This window comes from Eschscholzia californica, unplaced genomic scaffold, assembly GCF_041429995.1.
Source record: "Eschscholzia californica isolate CP2 unplaced genomic scaffold, dmEscCali1.0.p SCAF_2, whole genome shotgun sequence".
Classification (NCBI taxonomy): domain Eukaryota; kingdom Viridiplantae; phylum Streptophyta; class Magnoliopsida; order Ranunculales; family Papaveraceae; genus Eschscholzia; species Eschscholzia californica.
Window position 1 is genome coordinate 26,296,807 of NW_028238309.1, and position 23,242 is coordinate 26,320,048.

At 43.7% G+C, this 23,242-nt stretch overlaps 3 protein-coding genes across 3 annotated transcripts; all 3 read left to right on the forward strand.

Annotated features, from left to right (window-relative positions):
- Positions 1-8,706: 8,706 nt before the first annotated feature.
- Positions 8,707-9,609, forward strand: LOC147557157 (uncharacterized). Its single transcript, XM_086658766.1, has one exon. The coding sequence runs from the start codon at positions 8,707-8,709 to the stop codon at positions 9,607-9,609; it is 903 nt and encodes a 300-aa protein (XP_086514892.1).
- A 1,232-nt stretch (positions 9,610-10,841) lies between these two features.
- Positions 10,842-11,336, forward strand: LOC147557158 (uncharacterized). The gene has a single exon (XM_086658767.1). It carries the CDS (start codon positions 10,842-10,844, stop codon positions 11,334-11,336), a length of 495 nt encoding a protein of 164 aa, XP_086514893.1.
- A 33-nt stretch (positions 11,337-11,369) lies between these two features.
- LOC147557159 (uncharacterized) lies at positions 11,370-11,942 on the forward strand. The gene has a single exon (XM_086658768.1). The coding sequence runs from the start codon at positions 11,370-11,372 to the stop codon at positions 11,940-11,942; it is 573 nt and encodes a 190-aa protein (XP_086514894.1).
- The last annotated feature ends 11,300 nt before the right edge of the window (positions 11,943-23,242 follow it).

A 23,242-nucleotide genomic window follows, 5' to 3' on the forward strand; every position in this document is an offset into this window, starting at 1 on the left:
GCGATGGCAGAGTATACTTCTGGTCACGGTAGAGTCAGGGGCGGAACCAGGATTTGAGGCCCGGGAAGGCAGACCCTTTGTTTTAGAGTTTGTAGGAAGAACTGCGAGAAAACTACTACTCTCAATTTGAAACACTTAAGAATTCTTGTAGTTGTTGACTCAAAAAATTGAGTAGAAATTACTAGTTTTCAGTTTGAAACAAGTCAGATTCAAATGCTTAATAAATTATAAGCAGTACTTTCAGTTTCTATAGAAATCAACTTGGGTTATACTCTTATTAACTTTAGTTCTTGTGATAATGTAGATTATGTAGAATTCTTGTAGCAGAATCCATGTCAGCCCAAGTTTTATCATCCATGTTGCAAATTCTTTTTTATCAGATTAATGAAATTCGGGAAGAGTTACGAGGTACAAAAAAAAAGCTTGTTCCTGCTGAAGCTATATATGCTTCTTCGAAATTTACAAGTAAACTAGAGTGCCAAAAACAAGATGACCAGAACCCTAAAACAAAAATCTATTGAAGAACTTCAAACTATGGTTCAAAATCACTGCAAACTGGGTTTTATTTACAACAACTGACTAACCTTAAGTTGTATTTTGATTCTTGAAAAGTAGAGTTGAAGAATCAATTTATTCAGTTGTTCCTAGCTAGGGTTTGGTTTGATTTATTTCTTCCTTCGTTTCCTCTCTTTCCCGTTGTTCCTATCCAACCTCAAAGCTAAAACTCCACCAGGAAACCCTCACCCAAGTCACCCCAAAGAAAATTTCAAAAATGCCCCTGTTTATGTACAAGAATTACGAAATCCAGGCCGGGCAGCTGCCCGGCCTGGTCTCTTAATGGGTCCGCCCCTGGGTAAAGTAAACTTAACGAGATAGAAGAGGAACAGAGAGTCTCTGGCAAGATCTGGTGAGATATCGTAGACACTTCTAGCCGGAACTTTCTCCTTCGACTTACCTAGATAAGAGGTTACCGGAGTAGATGGATTCTAGCCGGAGCTTTAGTAGAAGGTAAGTGGGGAGATCGGCGTAAAAAGGTTTTTGAAACGCCAAGTTGAGAGTAAGTAAGTAATTTCGAGTAAGAGTCAAATCATCCTTTCTGAGAATGAGGCCTCCTCTATTTATAGAACTTAGAGAAGGATAACCACCCATGGGCGCGGGTTTGTTAGATCCGGAATAGTAGGATCTCATTAGAGTGCCTTCGTAGCCGTTGATCTCTGGATGGGGCGTCGTAGCCCTACGATGCCTGCCACCTTACTCCGCTTCTTACCAGTAGAAGTGACCTACTACTCCCTCAAAGTAGCGCAAGACTCGGTCTTCTACCATGACCTCAACGTATAGCAATGTTAGGGATTGAGGTGACTCGTTCTTTAACTGCTAGCCACGTGGTGGCGTGACAATATGGAGTCTGAGTGAGTTGACACGTCAGACTAGGGTTGTCACGCTAGAAGAGTGGGCTAGGGCGAGCACGCCAGACTGACTGGGCCTACTAAGCGTGTTGGGCTTGCTAGTGAGGAACTCTCGACGGGCTTCCATGCCAGGCTCGCTGGGTTGCTAGAGGCGCACACCTCATGTTGTATGAAGGCGGGCGTAGAAGGAAGGCCCAACACGAATTCCGTCTCCATTAAGCCCAGATGCCGTTTTTGGCCAATGCAGTTGGTTTTAGCCTTTGTTATATTTTAATCAAAATGTCCAGATTTTTGATATATTTTTGTACGAACTATTTGTTTCCTTAGTCATATATGTTATCAATGGATTCAGCATTAAGTGTTTGAGTTCATCATGCCTTTGCCCTACCACGTATTATAATTGTATAATTTCAGTAGTGTTCAAGAAATTTGAGTAACATCTTTATCGTATCTATAAACTTGTTGAACGACATCTAAAATATAATATAATTGTGGTATGATAGAACATTGATAAATAATCCCATAACTGCTCAAGATGTTATTCAAACTTAAAACATAAACATGTTTGCTACGTTTTATCACATAGCCCGTTACAAAATACAAGTTAAAGTACTTAAACATTTTTCTCCATATATCCTTCGATTCATTCAGAACAACCAAGTTAGTTCACCCCTCTTTCTTTGCGCTAGTTTTGTCCAATCATCTTTTGGCATCTCATTAGGAAAATGTTTATAGTTTGATCCGATATAAAGTTCTTCCATGTGCAAAATCACATACAACCCACAATCAGGCCTGTCAAAGTTCAAACAACAAACCAATTCAACATCTTTGGGTTGTAACCATTTATGCGTTTCTATAAGAAACTAAAAAATGCTAGTCAAACAAGTCATTTTTGTTATGAAACCAGTTTTGAACAGTAACCATTTCAAGGTTCTATGATAAGCTTCAAAAATGCTAGACAAAAAAATTACATTGTTTTTACAATCCAATTTATTCTCTAATTTTTTTTCCCATATTACACCATATAATGTTCTATGGTTGTCAAAAAATTAGGTTTGACAGGTAACCATTGATAAAGTTTTATAAGAAACTTAATAATGCTAGACAAAATATTAAGTTTTTACTGAAAGTAATTATATTCTGGATCTAACACTATGCTTGAAAGTCTACAATACAAAACCCTAAATTAGATATAACCCTAAATTGTCAGTCTAAAATAAAAAATTTAAGCAGAAGATGTAATAGTAACTACAAATTTATAAAGAGATCAAGCTTCATATGTTATTTCTTCAAAGAAATTACACAACAACTGAGACAAGGTAACCATACAAATTTTTTGTTGCATGCAAAAAAGAAACATACTCTTCACTTTGAACAGATTTAGGGTTTTGAAAATAACTTCCATTAAACCACTTCGAAACAACTAAACCCTAGAAATTACTTATTAGCTAATCAATTTCAGAAAAATAAATCATAGTAAAAGTTGTAAAAATCAAAACCTAATTCGTTTTGTGTTGTAGAAATCAATCTAAATCATAAATAAAGTTGAAGCAACAACAAAAATGATGAAAACCAAAATAACTTATTCTTTACTGTTGATGATGATGAACGAAACCAGCAATGGATTCTCCCTCTCTCCTACTCGATACTCTTTCTCCTTGTTAGGTTTATTTTGGGCGTGTTTAAGATAAGAGTTTTCCTCTCTCTTCGTTTTGATGTTTGAGGAAAAGGCAACTTTTTTTTGGGTTATTTTTTTGAAACAGAAAAGCCTACTTTTTATTTATGCTAAACGGAAAAGGCAAATTTTTCCGGAGAAAGAAAGTTTGTTTTTAAAGAAATATTTTAATGAATCTCTATATATTATGGTATCTTTTATTTTGGGTTGCTTTTTTTTAACTTAGGATAGGTTAGGCAGTAAAACAGAATAAGAGGATAGACATGTAATTTACTTTGAGCGGATTTACTTTCTATTTCAGATTATCTTTGGTCTCTAGGCTCGTTGATCATGCGATTTTTGACTTAAATCCCATCCTCCCTTATTTTAATATCATCATTACTGTCTAATCATATAATGAGGGTACATTCTAAAAAAGATACCCTCCCCCCTTATTATATAGATATATTTGTACTCATATTTCAAAAATATATTTTTCAATGTTTGTAGACATCCATGGATATCTGGGGATATTGATAGCCAATTGGTGGACATTTATTATTTAATATTATCTTTATTGTCTAGCCATGTGAAAGAATATATTTGTACTAAAATGTCTCCAAATGTCCATGAAATCAGTTTGTCTTGAGATGTCTATTGTATTGGCCAAAAACGGCATTGGGCTTAATAGAGGCGAAATTCGTGTTAGGCCTTCTTTCTACGCCCGCCTTTATGCAACATGAGGAGTGTCCTTCTAGCAACCGATGTGGCGTGAAAATTCCACATTTAGGTCACTTAACTTTGATGACTTAGTTCTTTTCGGGTTTTATTTCTAATTGTTTATGTGTTTTTATTGCTAGGTAGTAGTTTATTTGGGGTTTGGCGTGTAATTCCGAATAAAGAGAGGGAATTATCACATTTTAATCTCATGCGGCAAAAGAGAAGAAAAGAGAACCATGGGTATTTTGGTCAAAATCAGAAGTCAAACAACAATTGGAGTCAATGGTGAGTCCAACGGTGAAAACGGAAGTCAATTCCGAGTTCGGACGAGGAAGTCGTGAAAGATAAAAGCCAAGGTCTTTTGTTGAAGGCACCCCCCTTTGGTTCTAATTGTAAAGAATAGATTAAGACACGCCCTTGGTCTCTAATTCAAAGCCCAACATCTAAGCCCAAGTTCAAGAATACCCAAAGAAGAAGGGAGGTGTAGAGATTTTATGAGCACCCACTTTCGTGCCCAAGTAAAAGTAGTTTAAAAACTTAGTCAAGTTGACTAAGTCTAGGGTTTTTAATCAAGTGAGAGACTATTCATCATCTTCTTTACACATAACAAGTTAGAGAGAGAGAAAAGGGTTTCAAGTTCTTGGGTGTTCTTGAAGAAACTAGGGTTTGAAGTTGTTAGAGAGAGCAAGAGATGGAAGGGGCCGACCTAAGCTTGGCCGGCCAGCACATAGACCGGCCATAGCTTGGTCGGCACGGGACAGCTGATCGGGGTTTAAAGGACAGCAGCTAGCACGAGAAGAGCAACTCCATAGCAGCTCGGTTTGAAGCTTCTTGAAGCGCAACAGCTCGGGACAACCTCCAGCCAACACGCGAGCACAACAGCTGCACCGACAAGACTTGCACGGGAACACTAAAGGCAGCAGCTCGGGCTGTTGTGTTCCTCATCTTCTATGCTCGGACAGCAGCTTGGGAAGCTCGGGATTTTTTAGAAACCAGCTCGGGCGACTTCAAGCATGCATAGGGTGTGCGCGGCAGCTCGGGATAAGCACAGGGTGGCTCGGGACAGTTGCTTCTTGGCCGGATCTCACCATTTTGGCCGGATTTCACCATTGTCTTTGGTCGGGTTGTTCTAGCTTTTCCGGGCATTATTTTGGCCGGAAAAGTTAGGGCTTTTGCTCCCCATACTATTATCTTGCTTCCCTTGGTGTTTGATTTGGTTTTGGTTGAAAAATCTCTAGAGAGAGAAAGTTTGACTAAGCTTTAATGGTGGTGGGTTTTAAATGAAGAAGATGAGTCTGGTTGCTAAGGGCAGATCTGATTTTTGCTCGGGGAGACCCATTATGCACTGTTAAGGGGAAATTCACAAATTTGCTAAGGGGAGATCGGCTGAACCTTAACTACTCAAATTTTCTGACGAACCTAGCCTTGAACCACATCGAAAAAAGGGGGATTTCTCATCATCTTCTTTTCATTTATTACTTATTCACCATGTTAGCTAAATCAAGTATGTCGATTATATGGGATGAAATGTGATGAATTTGTGATTATGTTTGATATGAGTTAATGTTTTGATTATAAATTGATGTTCATTTGATTCGACTATCGTTTCGATCGTATTTTCATGTGTCTTGTCAAGCACTTCGCATAGTTAATAGACAAACGAAGTATTTGATATTGATCGTAGTCTAAGTCATAATTTCATGTGTCTTGTCATGCACTTCACATAGTTAGGAGACTAGACAGCACCCTTAATGACTCGAGTTTAACCGATTATGATGTTTGTTTGACTAAGTATGATATCCGGATATACGTAGTACTTAAAGACATTCTACTTTAGGAGTCGAACATTGATTATACTTCGACACATTAGATTGGATCATACATAGTCGTAGGTTTATCATTATGGATTCCCGGACTTCGATACCTCTCTCACCTATTTGTTGCTTCCCGGCTCTTGTTCCTCCGACACTTCTCTCGAATCTCTCTCGCCCGTTTAATTTAGATTATTTAGTGTAGTTTTACTTGTTTCTTCTATTATTACTTATTCGTATCAAAACCCCCCATTTATCCTTGTTCCTTTCCTTTTTAGTCTAGGTTTGTTATTGATACCTAGACCGGTGATTAAGACCCTTCGTTATCCGAATCACCTTCCTATCCTTGGATCGATCCCGGCTTTGCCGGATTATCACTTGATACTTCCGCTTGGGTGAGCAACCTTTTCGGGTGCATCAGCAACCCAGCTAGCCGGTAAGGAAGCCCATTGCAAGTTCCTTACTAGAAAGCCCAACACGCCTAGCAAGCCTAGTCGGTCCGGCGTGCTCACCCTAACCCTCTCTTCCAGCATAACAACCCTAGTCTGACGTGTCAACACGCTCAAACTCCGTATGGTCACGCCACCACTAGGCTAGAAGTTAAGGAACGTGTCATCTCAATTCCTAGCATTTTGCTATACGTTGGGGTCATGGTAGAAGGCCGAATCTTGCGCTACTTTAAAGGAATAGTAGACGACTTCTAATGGGAACAACAGACTAAGGTGGCATGCATCGTAGGGCTATGCTGCCCTATCAAGAGATCAACGACTACGAAGACACTCTAGTGGGATCCTACTATTGCGGATCTAACAAACCCACGCCTAAGGGTGGTTATTCTCCTCTAAACTCTATAAATAGAGGAAGTCACACCCTTAGAAGGAACATCTGACTCTCACTCGAAAACTACTCATTCTCTACTTGGCATTCCAGAAAGGAGTTACTCCGATCTCCCCACTTACCCTCTACTAAAGTTCCGGCTAGAATCTATCTACTCCGGTAACCTCTTATCTAGTTTAGTCGAATGAGATAGTTCCGGCCAGAAGTTTCTACGATATCTCACCAGATCTTACTAGAGACTCTCTGTTCCTCTTCTATCTCGTTAAGTCTACTCTACCGTGACCGGAAGCATACTCTGCCATCGCCGGGAGTCTGCTCTACCATCATCGGAAGTCTACCCTACCGTGACCAGAAGCCTACTCTGCCATCACCAGAAGTCTGCTCTACCGTCATCAGAAGTCTACTCTGCCGTGACCAGAAGTCTACTCTCCCTAACCAAAAGCCTACTCTACCGTCCACAGTTTGGCAAGAAGCTATCCAACTGACCTTTCCGTAGAACCGAGCTCCGGCCACTCTACGAGTCGCACTACCTCCGACACTACAACGACTCCACTATCATTAGTAACTCTACTTTCGGTTTATTCATTTACTTTATCGAACTAAGTTACTGACTTGACTGTCGGAGAGTCCTTGGCTGACACCACCTTCGGTGCCCCCTTAGACTTCACGATTTTGTTTCTCTATTGCAGGTCAACAGGTCTCTGGTACCCGCTTCCTACCCAGACGTTGTTCTCTACTCGGACGTTCGTCTACCCATCTACCCGACTACCAGACCCGACCTTCTGCCCATCAACCTGTCCATTTGAAGGCCCGAAGTCTAGTTGCTGGTGCCCACCTAACATTCTCTCTAACCGTGTGACATTCTACCCGTCCACAGTTTAGCGCCCACCGTGGGGCCCAGGCAACAACTATCAAAGACGACCTTTGCAATGGCAGATGACATCGCAGCCTCTCCGATCGACGTTTCAGCCCAAATAGCCGCTCTCACAGCCCAAGTACAAGAGAATGCTCAAAAGTTCAAAGCTCTGGAAGAAGAGAATTCTCTGATGAGAACAGAGAACCAACTACTTCAAGAGAAGATCACTGAGCTCTCTGTACCAAAAACAACAGGAATAAGGTTCCGAGCTCTAGTTACTTCAATGCAACCTTTCTCAACTCCGGAGCCAGGAAGTTCTTCCTGCCAACCTATCATGCAGTCGACTACTGTCAGTGGTTCTACAACAATACCTGCAACCCAAGCTGGCTCTGCACCACCTTTCATAACACCTCTGCCTTCATTCCAGAGCTCTGCTCCGCCCCTACACTCTACTCTGCCCTTGCACTCTACTACTGCTCCTCTCTTTTCTTCTTCAGTGTTTACTGTCCCCCCTCGCACACTGTGGCAGGTGGGACAACTCTTAACTCACAAGATGACATTCTAAACTTGTCTCTTACTGGTACTCCTCTGGAGCAGATCATGGCTTGGAAACTCACAGATATGGAGGCAATGATCACTAGGTCCAGCTTTGTAGTGGTACACGAACCTGCCCAACAACTCGATCGCCTCCTTTCCACAACTCACAAACACATTTGTAGAGCAGTTCGCCAGCAGCAAAAAGCTAGAAAAACTATCTGGAGACCTCTACCGAGTCCACCAGAGAAGAGGCAAGCCACTCGGGGACTTTTGTGGGGAGGTTCAATCGAGAGAAGGTGTCGATTTCCTACTGCAACCAGGAGACTGCAGTTGACGCATTCTGAAAAGGTTTGCTACAAGAAGGGGAGCTATACAAGGAGCTTACTAAATTCAACTGCACTACCATGGAAGACGCCTTGGCTCGCGCCTGGGTAGAAATTCGGTGGGAGGAAGACGAAGCCCACGAAAGTAAATATTATTCTTATGATGACAGGAACAGGGACCGTCGCTCTAGACGACCAGATCGGAGAACAGATAGCAGACCAGGGGAGCCCTACCCAACTTCCAGACGTAGCCCCCCTAGGGAGAACAGAAGGCCACATGACCCTCCATCAGGTCGCCCAACGGAGAAGCCTCAAGGACCCATTCGCACCAGAATTCCAGAGTACAACCTAACCATTGAAGCAGTCGAACTAGTAGCGAGATCGGAGAACAGATAGTAGACCAGGGGAGCCCTACCCAACTTCCAGACGTAGCGCCCCTAGGGAGAACAGAAGGCCACATGACCCTCCATCAGGTCGCCCAACGGAGAAGCCTCAAGGACCCATTCGCACCAGAATTCCAGAGTACAACCTAACCATTGAAGCAGTCGAACTAGTAGCAGTTATGAAGGGCACCAGAATTCCAGAGTACAACCTAACCATTGAAGCAGTCGAACTAGTAGCAGTTATGAAGGGCATGGGAAGTACAGTAAGATGGCCAGGAAAGACAAAGACTCCTAGCGAGAAGAGGGACACTACTAAGTGGTGCGAGTTCCATGGAGATCACGGCCACAACACTGCAGATTGCATAACCCTTAGGCTAGAAGTTACAGAGTTGCTAAAAAGAGGTCACCTTACCGACTTGTTGACTAACAAAGGGAAGCATACCTTGGCTCATAAAGACACCCCAATCAAGGAACCAGAGCAGCCAATTCCTACAAAGACGTGTCTGGTAATCTCAGGAGGTTCAGAAGTGAGTGGAGTCAGCCACTTTGCCGGCAAGAAGAGTGCTAGAGTTGCAGCCAACCCTCTAGCCCACTCCACAGAAGACACTCCTCACTCCTACACAAACAAGACAATAAGCTTCGTAGACAATGAAGCCACAGGGCTCGTCAACCCTCATCATGACGCTCTTGTCATCTCTCCTAATATCGCAAATGTTTTAGTTAAGCGTATTTTAATCGATAATGGTTCGTCTACTACCGTTCTTTTCTTGAATGCTTTGCAATGTATGGGCTTAGACAAATCTTGCATCTGCCGACGGTCTACTATCATGGTAGGGTTCAGTGGAGAGCAAAAGCACACATTAGGGGAAGTCACCTTTCCCGTCTACGCAGGAGGAATCAACCTCAACACTGTGTTCGTTGTACTAGACTGCTCTTCTGCCTACAACATCATACTTGGGAGGCCATGGATCCACAACATGAGGGCAGTACCGTCCACTTTCCACCAAGTGCTCAGGTTCCGAACTCCCTGGGGTGTACGGGAGAGCAGAGTACTTCGAGATATTGCTACAAAAACGCAATGAAAGCGTCAAAATCAGCCTTGTATCAATTACAGAAGGGGAAACTCGGTCGCACCGATCCAGACTGCCCAAGCATGGAAGAGCTAGATGAAGTCCAAATCCACCCGGACTTCCTGGATCATAAAGTGCAGATTGGCTCCAAACTCAGTCCTACGCTGCGGAGCAAGTTAATCGAGTTCCTTACATCCCATCATGATTGCTTCGCCTGGTCTCATGCTGACATGCCAGGAATCGAGCCCGAGGTAATGGTACACAAATTACAGGTAGATCCTAGCCATCCCCTAATAAGACAGAAGCGTAGAAAGTTTGCTCCAGAACGCAATAGAGTGATAAATGAGGAGTCCAGAAGCTGATCGAAGCAGGTTCTGTCCGAGAAGTCAACTGCCCCAAGGATTCATTCCCGCTACCCCACATCGACATGCTGGTCGATGCCACTGCAGGCCACCAACTACTCAGTTTTATGGACGCATTCTCTGGGTACAACCAGATACTGATACCTTTGGCAGACCAGGAGAAGACTGCCTTCATCACAGAAAGAGGCATCTTCTTTTACAAGGTCATGTCATTCGGGTTGAAGAACGCTTGGGCAACTTACCAGAGATTGGTGAACAAAATGTTTGCTGGCATGCTGGGGGACACCATGGAAGTCTACATCGACGACATGCTAGTCAAGTTTCTAGTGGCCGACGAACATCTCAAACATCTCGAGCAGGCATTCGACGTACTAGAAAGGTATAATATGAAACTTAATCCTACTAAGTGTTCCTTCGGTGTTTCTTCAGGAAAGTTCCTAGGCTATATGGTAACTCACAGAGGAGTGGAGGCCAACCCAGACCAGATCCACTCTGTGATGAACATCCCTTCTCCCACATGCATCAAGGATGTGCAGAAGCTAGCTGGTCGAGTGGCAGCACTTAGCCGTTTTATCTCACGTTCTTCAGAAAAATGCCACCATTTCTTATCCGTTCTGCGAAAGTCCAAAGAATTCACATGGACTCCCGCTTGTGAAGAAGCACTCCAGCAGTTGAAAGAATACCTAACCTCTCCACCCTTACTGTCTAAGCCTCAAAGGCAAAAACTTATATGTCTACCTAGCAGTCTCCGAAACGGCAGTAAGTGCAGTACTAGTACGAGAAGAACAAGGTAAGCAACTACCCGTCTATTATGTTAGCAAGTTTTTGCTCGATGCAGAGACACGTTATAGCAAACTAGAAAAGCTTGCCCTGGCCTTAGTTATGGCTGCCAGGAAGCTAAGACCTTACTTCCAGTGCCACCCGATGATTGTAGTTACCACATTTCTATTAAAAAATGTACTTCACAAACCAGAACTATCTGGTAGACTAACCAAGTGGGCAGTCGAACTAAGCGAGCATGATATATCCTACCAACCTTGTACTGCAATTAAGTCTCAAGTGTTGGCTGACTTTATAGCCGACTTTACACCTGGTACCCTAATTCAAGCCGAGAAGGAGTTGTTGTGTCTTGCAGAGCAGAAAAAGCTGAAATGGACCTTGTCGGTCGACAGCTCCAACAACATGAATGGAGTTGGACTAGGCATGGTTCTCCAATCCCCTGAGGGAGACCAAATTCAATGGGTCGTTAGATGTGAATTCAAAGCTACAAATAATGAAGCAGAGTACGAATCCTTGATCGTTGGACTCGCTCTTGCCAAAGACATGGGCATCCGAAGGATAGAGATAAAGTCTGACTCCCAACTGATAGTCAACTAGACGCAAGGGGCATACCAAGCCACAGACGCCAGGATGACCGCTTACCTAGCCAAGGTAAAAGAAATGCTAGCTGACTTCAAAGAAGCTGATATAACACAGGTACCCAGACTGGAGAACGGACACGCCGACGCCTTAGCCAGTCTAGGCTCGTCAATCCCACCCATGTTAGAGCAGTCGATTCCACTGGTCATCCTCCAATGGCTGGCTACATGGAAGAGCTCCACACTTGAAGTAACAACTGTAGACTCCATCCACAACTGGATAACACCCATAATAAGCTACCTTACAACCGACCAAATACTAGAAGACAAGAATGAAGCACGCAGACTAAGGGCAAAGGCAGCTTGGTTCACTATGTTGGAAGGTCAGTTACTCAAAAGGTCCTACTCTAGACCCTATCTCAAATGTGTCACTCCAGAGGAAGCCAAATACGTGCTAGCTGAGCTTCATGAAGGGGAGTGTGGAAATCACTCAGCGGGTCATGGTCTAGCAAGTCGAGTCCTCACAGCTGGCTACTACTGGCGTACCAAGCGAGCGGATTGCATAAGTCATGTCAAAAGTTGCGATAGACGTCAGAGGTTTGCCAACTCCTCCCATTGCCTCTAGAGAAACTCAACTCCATACTCTGACCATGGCCATTCATAAAGTGGGATATGGACGTCGTACAAAAGTTGCCCATTGCTCCAGGGCAGCGAGTCTACATGCTAGTCGTGACGGATTACTTCACCAAGTTGATCGAGGCTAAGGCATTCCACCAAATCAGAGATCGCGAGGTAAAAAATTTTATTTGGAAAAATGTCATTTGCAGGTTCGGAGTGCCCAAGAAAATCGTTACAGACAACGGTTCTCAGTTCATTAGCTTCGAGTTTCAGGACTTCTGCAAGGAATGGGAGATCAAGCTTCGTTTTTCTAACCCACGCTACCCCCAAATCCAACGGCCAAGCAGAATCGTCTAATAAAACCATCATAAAAACTATGAAGAAAAGGCTTAAAAAGGCTAAAGGGGCTTGGGCAGACGAGCTACCAGGAGTTATCTGGTCATATCGCACTACTGCTAGAACACCGACTGGTGAGACTCCTTTCTCCCTTAGCCTACGGTTTTGAAGCGGTCTTACTAGCAGAAGGTGGGGTACCATTCATACGCTGCCAATGGACAACCGAAGACCATAACCTCGACACTGTCGACGAACTCCGAGACATGGTGGTGATCAGAAATGCGCCATACCAACAAAAGGTAGCCCGTCACTACAACAGGAACATCAGGGCTCGAGCCTTCAAAGTAGGTGACTGGGTGCTCCGCAAGGTTTTTCAGAATACCAGAGAGGCTGGAGCAGGCAAGCTAGCATCCAACTGGGAAGGTCCTTACCTAATCACCAAAGTGGTTGGCCAGGGAGCATACAAGCTCCAAGCCAAAGATGGGCTCAACATTAACAACAGTTGGAACGCAACTTAACTAAAGTTGTACCATTTCTAAACTCTATCTCTTTACTTTACTTATTACATTCATAAACTTTTGCACTGACTTAAGCATCAGAGAGTCGGTGGCAAAGCCACCGACTACGCTTCTTATTAATCCTCTGACAGGTTAAATCGACACCTCGACTGCTCCTGTCCATCCCTGTAAGGATGTACATTTCCCGTTGCAGGACATACCATTACTGACCATTTCTAATCCTCTGGCAGGAAGTATCACATGCCCTCACCTCCTCTGTCCATCCTTTCATTTCTCCTCAGATCATTGCTGACTTGGGCGTCGGAGGGTCGATGGCAATGCCATCGACCATCTCTCCTTTTGGCATGCAGGTTGGCTATCAACTGGGTAGATTTAAACAAGCTGGAAACAAGACACCACCTTCTGCCCTACGACGTCAACCAAGATAACAACCTAAGGCTGGAACAAGCCTACCTCAGTGCTTAGCCTGAAAAGGAGTAACACATGATCTCACCTCTTTTTATGTATTTTCTTTGTTGTCTCAAAAACTTACTAACTTGAGCGTCGAAGGGTCGATGGCTATGCCATCGACCACCTCTCCTTTTTGCATGCAGGACCAGCTATCTGGTGCTAGACACATACAAGCCAGAGAGAGGACAACCTTCTCCCATCCTACGATGTCAACCAGAATAGTACCTCATTGCAGATAAGTCCTAGTCAATGCTTAACCTGGGGGAGAGTAACACATACCATTACCTCCTTCGTCCGTTCTTCACTGTCATCTCAGAACTTTACTAAACTCGGGCATCGGAAGGTCGATGGCAATGCCATCGACCACCCCACATCTCAGTATGCAGGATCAACTACCTAATGGCGGACTTGGACAAGCTGGAGAAAGGACACGTTTCTCACATCCTACGACGTCGACCAAAGTAACAACCTAAGTCCAGAGTGAACTAACTCTACACTTAGGTTGGGGGGACAAGAGACATCTCACATTGGCAAATCGACACCTCTGCCCAAACGATGCCTCCGCAAAGACGGCTCAAGCTGGCAAATCGACACCTCTGCCTTGACAACGCCTCCTCCCTCCTAACCTGCACACCTCTGCCCAAGCCAAGACGAACAGATGACGCGAAACGATTCTACTTACCCTCCACTCAACGAGGCGCAAGATAAACAACAAAGAAAAAGCAAGTCAGTCCCAACGACTTGGGTTATCCTGACGCGCCACTCTCTTTACCCCCAAACAACGGGGCACAAGACATGGTATTGTAATTTTGGCACGCCATTCTCCAGTTGACTCTGCCAAGCACCTATTACATTTTATATAAGCATGTTATGTACTAAAGACCTGTAAAATACCAAATTAGCAAATAAAGAGCAATTACTAAATTATCATTGTCAACACTACCAAAGCAGTTCAAGCAACGCGGGATTCACTCTGCCAAAAGTCTAACACGCCCCACGGGCAACCAAAACACAGTGATATATTATAAACCAGAATTAATACAAACTAAAGGAGTCAAACGCATAAAGAGTTCCCACCAAGCTTTCTAGGCTGACAAAATGAGGCAACTCAAAGACATCTGCCTAGTCCTGCGCTGCCAAGACTCAAGCAACGTCACTAGGCTCCTCTTCGTCGGTAATCCCCGCCTCCTTCTTGAACTTTTCCCAACGCCCGAGTTCTCCAACTACGTCCCACGTGAGGTGCTCCCCTTTGTTATACTCGTCAAAGACCTGGTCCCGTGCCAACATTGTCGATCGCTGTGCATACTCCTCGGAGTCAGCGGAACATTTACCGTGTTGCAACTCCAACTCCGCCATGTTCTCGGCCAGTGCATCGTAGCGAGACTGCTGAGCCACGTGTTTCTCCGCCCACTCTGTAAGTTGCCTATCCTTCTCGGCTATCAGGCCCTTGGTGAGGTTGGCACACGCAGCCGCCTGTCATTCGGACACTTCGTTAATGGAAAGTGAAATTGCATCGTACTAAGAAAAATGAAAGTACAAACGCCAACCTAGTATGCACGAGCCTCGATCCAATCCAACGCCTGGACAGCTCCCATCTCGAAAACACGAGTGTCGTCCCCGCTCCCCGCTACGCGGGAAAGCACTTGGGGCACCTATGAGTCATCCCCGAATATCGACGACGACGAAGGAACCTCGAAGTGCACTACATTGGTGCTACCTGCTGAAAGCGCCGCAGACGTAGGTACCAGAGGAACAGTAGTTGTAGGAGCATCGGGAAGAACGGTATCAGCGGGCGTACGTCGATGGGAAGAAGATCCAACCCCCGGTGCCGACCTCACTACGCGCGGAGCAAGTGGATGTATGACAAAAGCCTTCTTCTGCCTCTTCGCCGACATCTCCGGTTCTGCAAAATCAAAACGTCTGATCAACATGGTACAGTAGGAAGTGTCAGACCAACTAGATAAGTAAAGGAAAAAGAAACGTCAAAGACTCTACTAGTAGGCACGCTAGGGATCTAAAACCTCTTCCAAGTCCTCTCGTCCACAGGAACTAGGAAACAACAGGCGAGTCGCAGTCTGGCAGAGCGATCGTCAAGCTAGCAACGATTACCGCGACGAGAATCTACAAACACGAACAAAGTGAGGTAAAGGAAATATAACAACAAAACCGTACGACTGCAACATCGGCGGGACCAAAAAAACGCAACTTACCAGAATACCTCTAACCCGGACGCAGCCACGAAATATCACAATGACTAAACAAACTAGGGCCCCTAGCGAAAAAATTCCGACGCTTCCACCCCTTCTCGGCAGCAGGCAGACCCAAAATCACAGCCTCCCTACCAGTACGTACGCGGTATTGGTAGCGCCACTTGTCTAACTTCAGAAGGTAATAAGCAGCTACGTCGTTACAATGAAATACTCTGCTTACTCGAGCATCATCCCCCAACCTTTGAAGACCAAGTAGGAGTCCCCAAGCGTTGGGGGTCAATTACGAACGAACTATCTTGAACTCCTTAAGGACATCGTAGACTGTAAACGGGATAGGGAGCTCTAGGCCGCTTTCAAAGTTATGCTCGTAAAAAGCTACCCAACCCGGCACGTCACTGTCCACCAACTCTAACGGGCCAGGCGCCCGAAGCTCAACGTCGACTGGTATGCCATGTTTCTCCCTAAATACTCCGTTTAAATATTCATCGCTCATAGTGGACGTAGAGTTTTTGGATAACTCTGGCCGCTCGGAGGGAGCACTCGAGCTACCGTCACTTTGTGCCGAAGGGACGCTGCCAATAAGGGCCACCGGGTACGTCTGTCCACTCATCCTACAATTAGCATTCTTGGGTTAGAAAATACTCGAACCAGGCCTACCATGCACGGCCAACCTTAGTCAGACACGATGCCAAAACTAAGCAAATCCTACCATGCTTGGCCACTCTAGACTCGCGTACCAAGCGCAGCCACCCGCGATCGTTAGCCCACTAAGGCATGCCAGAATTCCTACGGTGCAAATGCCAAGGTTCACTACAACTAAGGCATGCTAGAATTTCTTCATTGCAAATGTTAAGGTTAGCTACAACTGAGGCATGCTAGAGTTTCTACAATGCAAATGCCAAGGTTCACTACAACTAAGACATGCTAAAATTTCTACGATGCAAATGCTAAGGTTAGCTACAACTGAGGCATGCTAGAATTTCTACGATGCAAACGCTAAGGTAAGCTACAATTGAGGCATGCTAGAATTTCTACGATGCAAATGCTAAGGTTAGCTACAATTGAAGCATGCTAAAAATTTTACGATGCAAATGCCAAGGTTCACCACAACTAAGGCATGCTAGAATTTCTACGATGCAAATGTAAAGGTTAGCTACACTGAAGCATGCTAGAATTTCTACGATGCAAATGCCAAAGTTCACTACAACTAAGGCATGCTAGAATTTCTACGATGCAAATGTTAAGGTTAGCTACAACTGAAGCATGCTAGAATTTCTACGATGCAAATGCCAAGGTTCACTACAACTAAGGCATGCTAGAATTTCTACGATGCAAATGCTAAGGTCAGCTACAACTGGGGCATGCGAAAATTTCTACGATTCAAATGCTAAGGTTCACTACAACTAAGGCATACTAGAATTTCCACGAAGCAAGTGTAAAAGTTCACTACGCTAACATGGCAAAACAGGCATACTAGAAATCCTATGAAGCAAGTATAATGTTCACTACACTAACATGGCAAGTAAGGCAACCATAATTTGGTGGAACCCTACTACTACAACAAGATCAAAACACAGAAACATATAAATTAACTTCGATTCTTTGCAATGAAAGATTGAAATTTGAGAAAACTACGAAGAACGAATGAAGAACACGAAGATTAGAAGAGAAAATTCTAGACTTACCTTCAAAAAGCTCAAACTTCTCCAAATTTCTCATTCCTCCAAAGTTTGCTCCAAACTTTCTCTCTCCAATCCCTAAAACCAAAGACAAAGAATGAGGGTCCAAGACCCCCTTATATAGGGGTGGGGAGGCAAAAACAACGGACCACATCATCTCGCCAGTCACATCGCCACACGACGCGTCCCCATCCGTACAAAATGGTCCATGATTAGTTATTGCAAAGAAAATTAAGGCAAACACAATTCACGGCACCACTAGAGTTTGTTCATCTGACAATCCGGACGAAGAAACGAGAAGCCAATCTCTCGCCAAGGTAACCTCTGAAATTACTATATACGCGCGGGTACGATCACGCACATATATATAAACCTATTTTTTAAACAAAAACATACATGTGTATATATATATATATATATATATAAAATAAATAAATAAATAAATAAAAATAAATAAATAAATAGCCGCCTCGCCCATCAGGTCCGGGCAGGGCAGAATGCCCCGCCAATCAGGTCCGGGCAGGGCAGAATGCCCCGCCCATCAGGACCGGGCAGGGCAGAATGCCCCACCCAGCAGGGTCGGCCAGGGCAGAACGCCCATGCCCTGCTGCGGCATGGCAGAACGTTTTGCCCTGCCGCGTCCTAGGCAGGGCGTTCCTGCCCTGCCGCACCTGTGCAGGGAAGGACGCCGTACCCTGCGTGGACATTCTCGCTTGCGCATGTCCTCATTACCCCCCTCACCTCGATCGACGGGAACATCTCCCTTTCCGCGCCAAACCACGAGCATGCTTCGATACTCTAACGTTTGTCGCTTTCTCTGAAGTACGAGTCTCCTTGATTCGAGCGCAACTGTCGTTTAACGCAGCAAAACACTGACCAGGCGTCCTTGCGACTTACATACAAGACACGATAACAGAGTACATCTCGTGGCCCTTCGAATTTGTTTCGACATCCCACGCATACCGCCAAGGCGACAAAGTAAGCTTCCGAGCCAACCCCTTCTATTTTGAGATATTACTACTCTCTAAGCAAGCCACATGCTAACTCAGAGAGTGGGGACAAACTGTATTTGTCAAAAACGGCATTGGGCTTAATAGAGGCGAAATTCGTGTTAGGCCTTCCTTCTACGCCCGCCTCTATGCAACATGAGGAGTGTCCTTCTAGCAACCCAGCTAGCCGGCAAGGAAGCCCATCGCCAGTTCCTCACTAGCAAGCCCAACACGCCTAGCAAGCCCAGTCGGTCCGGCGTGCTCACCCCAACCCTCTCTTCCAGAATGACAAGCCTAGTCTGACGTGTCAACTCACTCAAACTCAGTATGGTCACGCCACCACGTGGTTAGCAGTTAAGGAACGAGTCATCTTAATTCCTAGCATTTCGCTATACGTTGGGGTAATGGTAGAAGACCGAATCTTGTGCTACTTTAAAGGAATAGTAGACCACTTCTAATGGGAACAAGCAGACTAAGGTGGCATGCATCGTAGGGCTACGATGCCTTATGAAGAGATCAACGACTACGAAGACACTCTAGTGGGATCCTACTATTGCGGATCTAACAAACCCACGCCCAAGGGTGGTTATTTTCCTCTAAACTCTATAAAGAGAGGAAGTCACACCCTTGGAAGGGACATCTGACTCTCACTCGAAAACTACTCATTCTCTACTTGGCATTCCAGAAAGGAGTTACTCCGATCTCCCCACTTACCCTCTACTAAAGCTCCGGCTAGAATCCATCTACTCCGGTAACCTCTTATCTAGGTTAGTCGAAGGAGAGAGTTCCGACCATAAGTGTCTACGATATCTCACCAGATCTTACTAGAGACTCTCTGTTCCTCTTCTATCTCGTTAAGTCTACTCTACCAAGACCGGAAGCATACTCTGCCATCACCAGGAGTCTGCTCTACCATCATCGGAAGTCTACCCTACTGTGACCAGAAGCCTACTCTGCCATCACCAGAAGTCTGCTCTACCGTCATCAGAAGTCTACTCTGCCGTGACCAGAAGTATACTCTGCCTAACCAGAAGCCTACTCTACCGTCCACAGTCTGGCCAGAAGCTATCCGACTCACCTTTCCGTGAAACCTAGCTCTGGCCACTCTACGAGTCGCGCCACCTCCGACACTACAACGACTCCACTATCATTAGTAACTCTACTTTCGGTTTATTCATTTACTTTATCGAACTAAGTTACTGACTTGAACGTCGGAGGGTCCTTGGCCGACACCATCTCCGGTGCCCCCTTTGACTTCACGATTTTGTTTCTCTTGTGCAGGTCAACAGGTCTCTGGTACCCGCTTCCTACCCAGACGTTGTTCTCTACTCGAACGTTCGTCTACCCATCTACCCGACTACCAGACCCGACCTTCTGCCCGTCAACCTGTCTATTTGAAGGATCGAAGCCTAGTTGCTAGTGCCCACCTAACATTCTCTCTAACCGTGTGACTTTCTACCCGTCCACATCTATGATTTTGTGTCTCTAACAAATAATAGAGACATTTAAAATGTCTCAAATGAATGACACAGACATTGAGAGACATTACAAATGTCTTAAACGAATAACACAAACATTTTGAAATATTTTAAATGTCCTAAATGAATAACACAGACACCTGGGGACATTTGAGATGTCCCCAACCAATAACACGGACATTGGGGGACATAAAAATGTCCCCCGGTTCCCTGAACCACTACCACTTCTTAGAATTAGGTTTTTTCTTCTGATTTTTTTGTTGGTGGTGCTTGTGTTATTGAAGCATTGGAGGGGATTTATTTTTTATTTTTAGGAAAAGTTACTTTATTCAGGGTCAAAAGGCAATAGTGCAAATACAATGAAGTAAACAGAAATAACAACCGCTACTATTGACCTAATTAGGGGGCAGACTGCAAATCTAGGAACTTATTTTTTTGAGATAAACCAGAATTTCATTCAAAGAAGAAATACGATCCAACAAGTTACATGGTTTTGATTGTTTTGACTCCTTTTAGTACTACATGGATTTACTGAAGTAAATAACAACATGAAACTCACAACAGTAACGACAACATGAAGGGAAAGGAGTACAGATTGCAATAATAAAATGAAAAGATTCTAAAGGTCACAAATACAGAGACCCTAAAGGTCGCGAACATAATTATACTAATGAAGAAGATTGAACCAAGTAGACACTCAATCATGGTGATCAAGAAGTTGGTGATCAAGAAATTGTTATGACGGATCCATCATCTTTAATTTGAGAAGAATCCTTTTAGTGTTATGGAGATTGATGATGAAGAAACCGTTATCCAAACCACCATCCTTGTCCCTGTCTCTCTGTTTTACTCCAACATGGATAATATTAAATCTAAAAGATTTATACAAACAAAAAGGAAAATCCAGCATAAGGATCCCGCCCTACGCCTGTAAAAATTGAAGATCATGTCAGTAACTGCTGAAAAGAAGTTATTTTATCCTTAATAAAGCTACTTAATACAGATTTTAGCAAGCCATAAGCTAAGCAGTGCTTAGCACTTGACACACAACGGAGCAAACAAGTGTTAAATAGGGCCAACAGGGAAAAAAATGTGGGTTTAGGTTGAATGTGTTAAAAAAGTCCAAAAGATGTGGGTTAACAATGATAGGTTGAATGTGGCAAAAGGTCGACTTGAGAATGGTGAAAGACTCATATGTTAGTACACTTTTGCTTCATGATCAGTTTTGATGCACAAACTCTGTTGTATATCTGTCGACAAAAAAAAACTCTGTTAGATGTAACAAAAACTCCACTGTACGTAACATAAACTTCGTTGTGTGCAATATATTTCTCATTTGTATATAAAACATGTTGGATGCATTTCGCATTTAACGTTGTGCATCTTACACTACACAAATTTTTTGTGTAAATATTGACGCTTACGCACAGAAGGCGATTATCACAAAATCATGAATTTACATAAAGATTATCTTTTATCGTTCTTAATTTTTTTTTTTTACAAGTACTTCTGAAATTGCCAAGTAATGGGTCTCAAAAAAGAGGATGGTACTTTGACCAATGATGAGGCCGGAATTGCTAGCATTTTTTCTCATCACATCTCCAATATCTCAAAACTCAGTCCTCTCTAATAACCCCTCTGAGGAAGAAATTAGGAAGGCGGTTTTCTCTCTCAAAGCTGATGCGGCTACAGGGCCTGATGGTTACCCGCCTTTTTTTCTACCAATCCAATTGGGACACAATGGAAGTCGATATAGGTAGCATGGTTCTAAATTTCTTTAACTCGGCCTGTCTCCCCCCCCCCTAACCACACCTACATTTGTCTCATCCCTAAAACCAAAACCCCTCAAACACCTGCGGACTTCCGTCCTATCAGTCTTTTTAATACTACCTACAAGATCATTACCAAAATCGACTCAAAGATACTCTCCCAACTTTAATTTCTCCATTGCAAGCAGCGTATGTTCCCGGGAGGCAAATGACAGGCAATATTCATTAGCCAAGAAATCGTACACTCGTACAAAAAGACCCACAGATCCAAAAGCTTCTTTGGCCTCAAACTGGACATGTCTAAAGCTTTCGATCGCATTGAATGGAACTATCTTACCACCATCATGTCCAAGATGGGTTTCTCTGTTAAATGGATTCAATTCATCAGCGAGTGTCTGAAAACTTCTTCCATGGGCACTCTGCTAAATGGTCGGTCTAGTGTTACTTTTGAAGTCAGTCGTGGTATCCGCCAAGGCGATCCTCTCTCTCCCTTTCTTTTGCTATCGCGATGGAAGGTTTCAGTCGTATGCTTGAAAGCTCCAGTCACCCATACCAGTTTGAGGGCTTCCCAATCCCCAATTCTAATACTACCATGAAGCACATCCTCTTTGCGGATGATTGTATCATCTTCGGTCGCAACACTCTGGACAACATTCATAACCTTAAAATAATCCTTAAAGACTTCAGTGTTGCCTCTGGCCAGATGATCAACTATGCAAAATCTATTATTTTCTTCTCCAAAAACTCCCAGGAGGATAATCATTAGAAGCTTAAAATTCCAACAATCTTTCGCTCTTGACAAATATCTAAGCACTCGTCTCTTCATTAATAAAAGTAAGAAACAAGTGTTTTCATCCCTCCTCAATCAAATCCAAAACAAATTTTCGAAGTGGCAAACAAATCTTCTCTCTCAAGCTGGTCGCTCTGTAGTTATCTCTTCTATAGTAGCAGTTATTCCCCGAAACCAAATGCAATGCTTTGCAATCCCAAAAGGCATAAGCGATCGCATAGAGACCATGCAACGGTCTTTCTGGTGGGGAAAAACCAAAACCATCCACACCATAAACTGTTCTACCATTTGCAAGCCACGCAAACTGGGAGGTCTAGGTTTCCGTTCCCCTCATATAGACAACCAAGCCTTCCTAAGTAAACTCATTTGGAGAATGATTAGTAATTCTCAAGAGCTCTGTGCAAGGGTTTCGTTATTGTTGTCCGGGCTTCCATTGCTCGAGATGAAATCTTGATATGTTTATGTATGTGTTTGTTTGATTAGATTAGTATGTTTGATATCTCTATCATGTTAGGTTAATCGGTTAAACTTTTTTAATGTCTTATGTCAAGCATATGTCATATAGTTACGTGTTAATCGATCTTTCCGATCTAGACTCGATGTTAATGGAATATGATGACCCTTTGACTAGTTATGACCATTAGGTATATCTAGCACTTAGAGCATCTAATTTATAGACGAGAAGACTCAAACTTGAGAATCGACCCAAACAAGCATCTACGCAAATATATCTCGATGGATTCCCGAATCCTTAACCTTTCTCCTATTTAGAATAAAACCCTAGCCTCCCAAGAATCTTTAGTTAATAGTTCAAGTTTACTTATTTCTCTTCTATTTCTTTTTTTTTCAATGCCTAATTAAAACCCCCCTCTTTACTTTATTTGTTTATGTTTTTTTTTGTCTAAGTTAGCCTTTGATATCTAAATCGGTGGATCAGACCCTTCGATATCTGAGTTACCAACCTATCCTTGGATCTACCCCAGCTTTGCCGGGTTACTACTTAATACCTCCGCTTGGGTGTGCAACCTTTCGGGTGCATCAGCTACTAGGGGTTCATTGATTGTTCACCTGGATAACAGGACTTTGTT

Coding starts and splice junctions, on each gene's coding strand:
- LOC147557159 (XM_086658768.1), top strand. CDS start 11,370: ATGACCGCTTACCTAGCCAAGGTAAAAGAAATGCTAGCTGACTTCAAA.
- LOC147557157 (XM_086658766.1), top strand. CDS start 8,707: ATGAAGGGCACCAGAATTCCAGAGTACAACCTAACCATTGAAGCAGTC.
- LOC147557158 (XM_086658767.1), top strand. CDS start 10,842: ATGGCTGCCAGGAAGCTAAGACCTTACTTCCAGTGCCACCCGATGATT.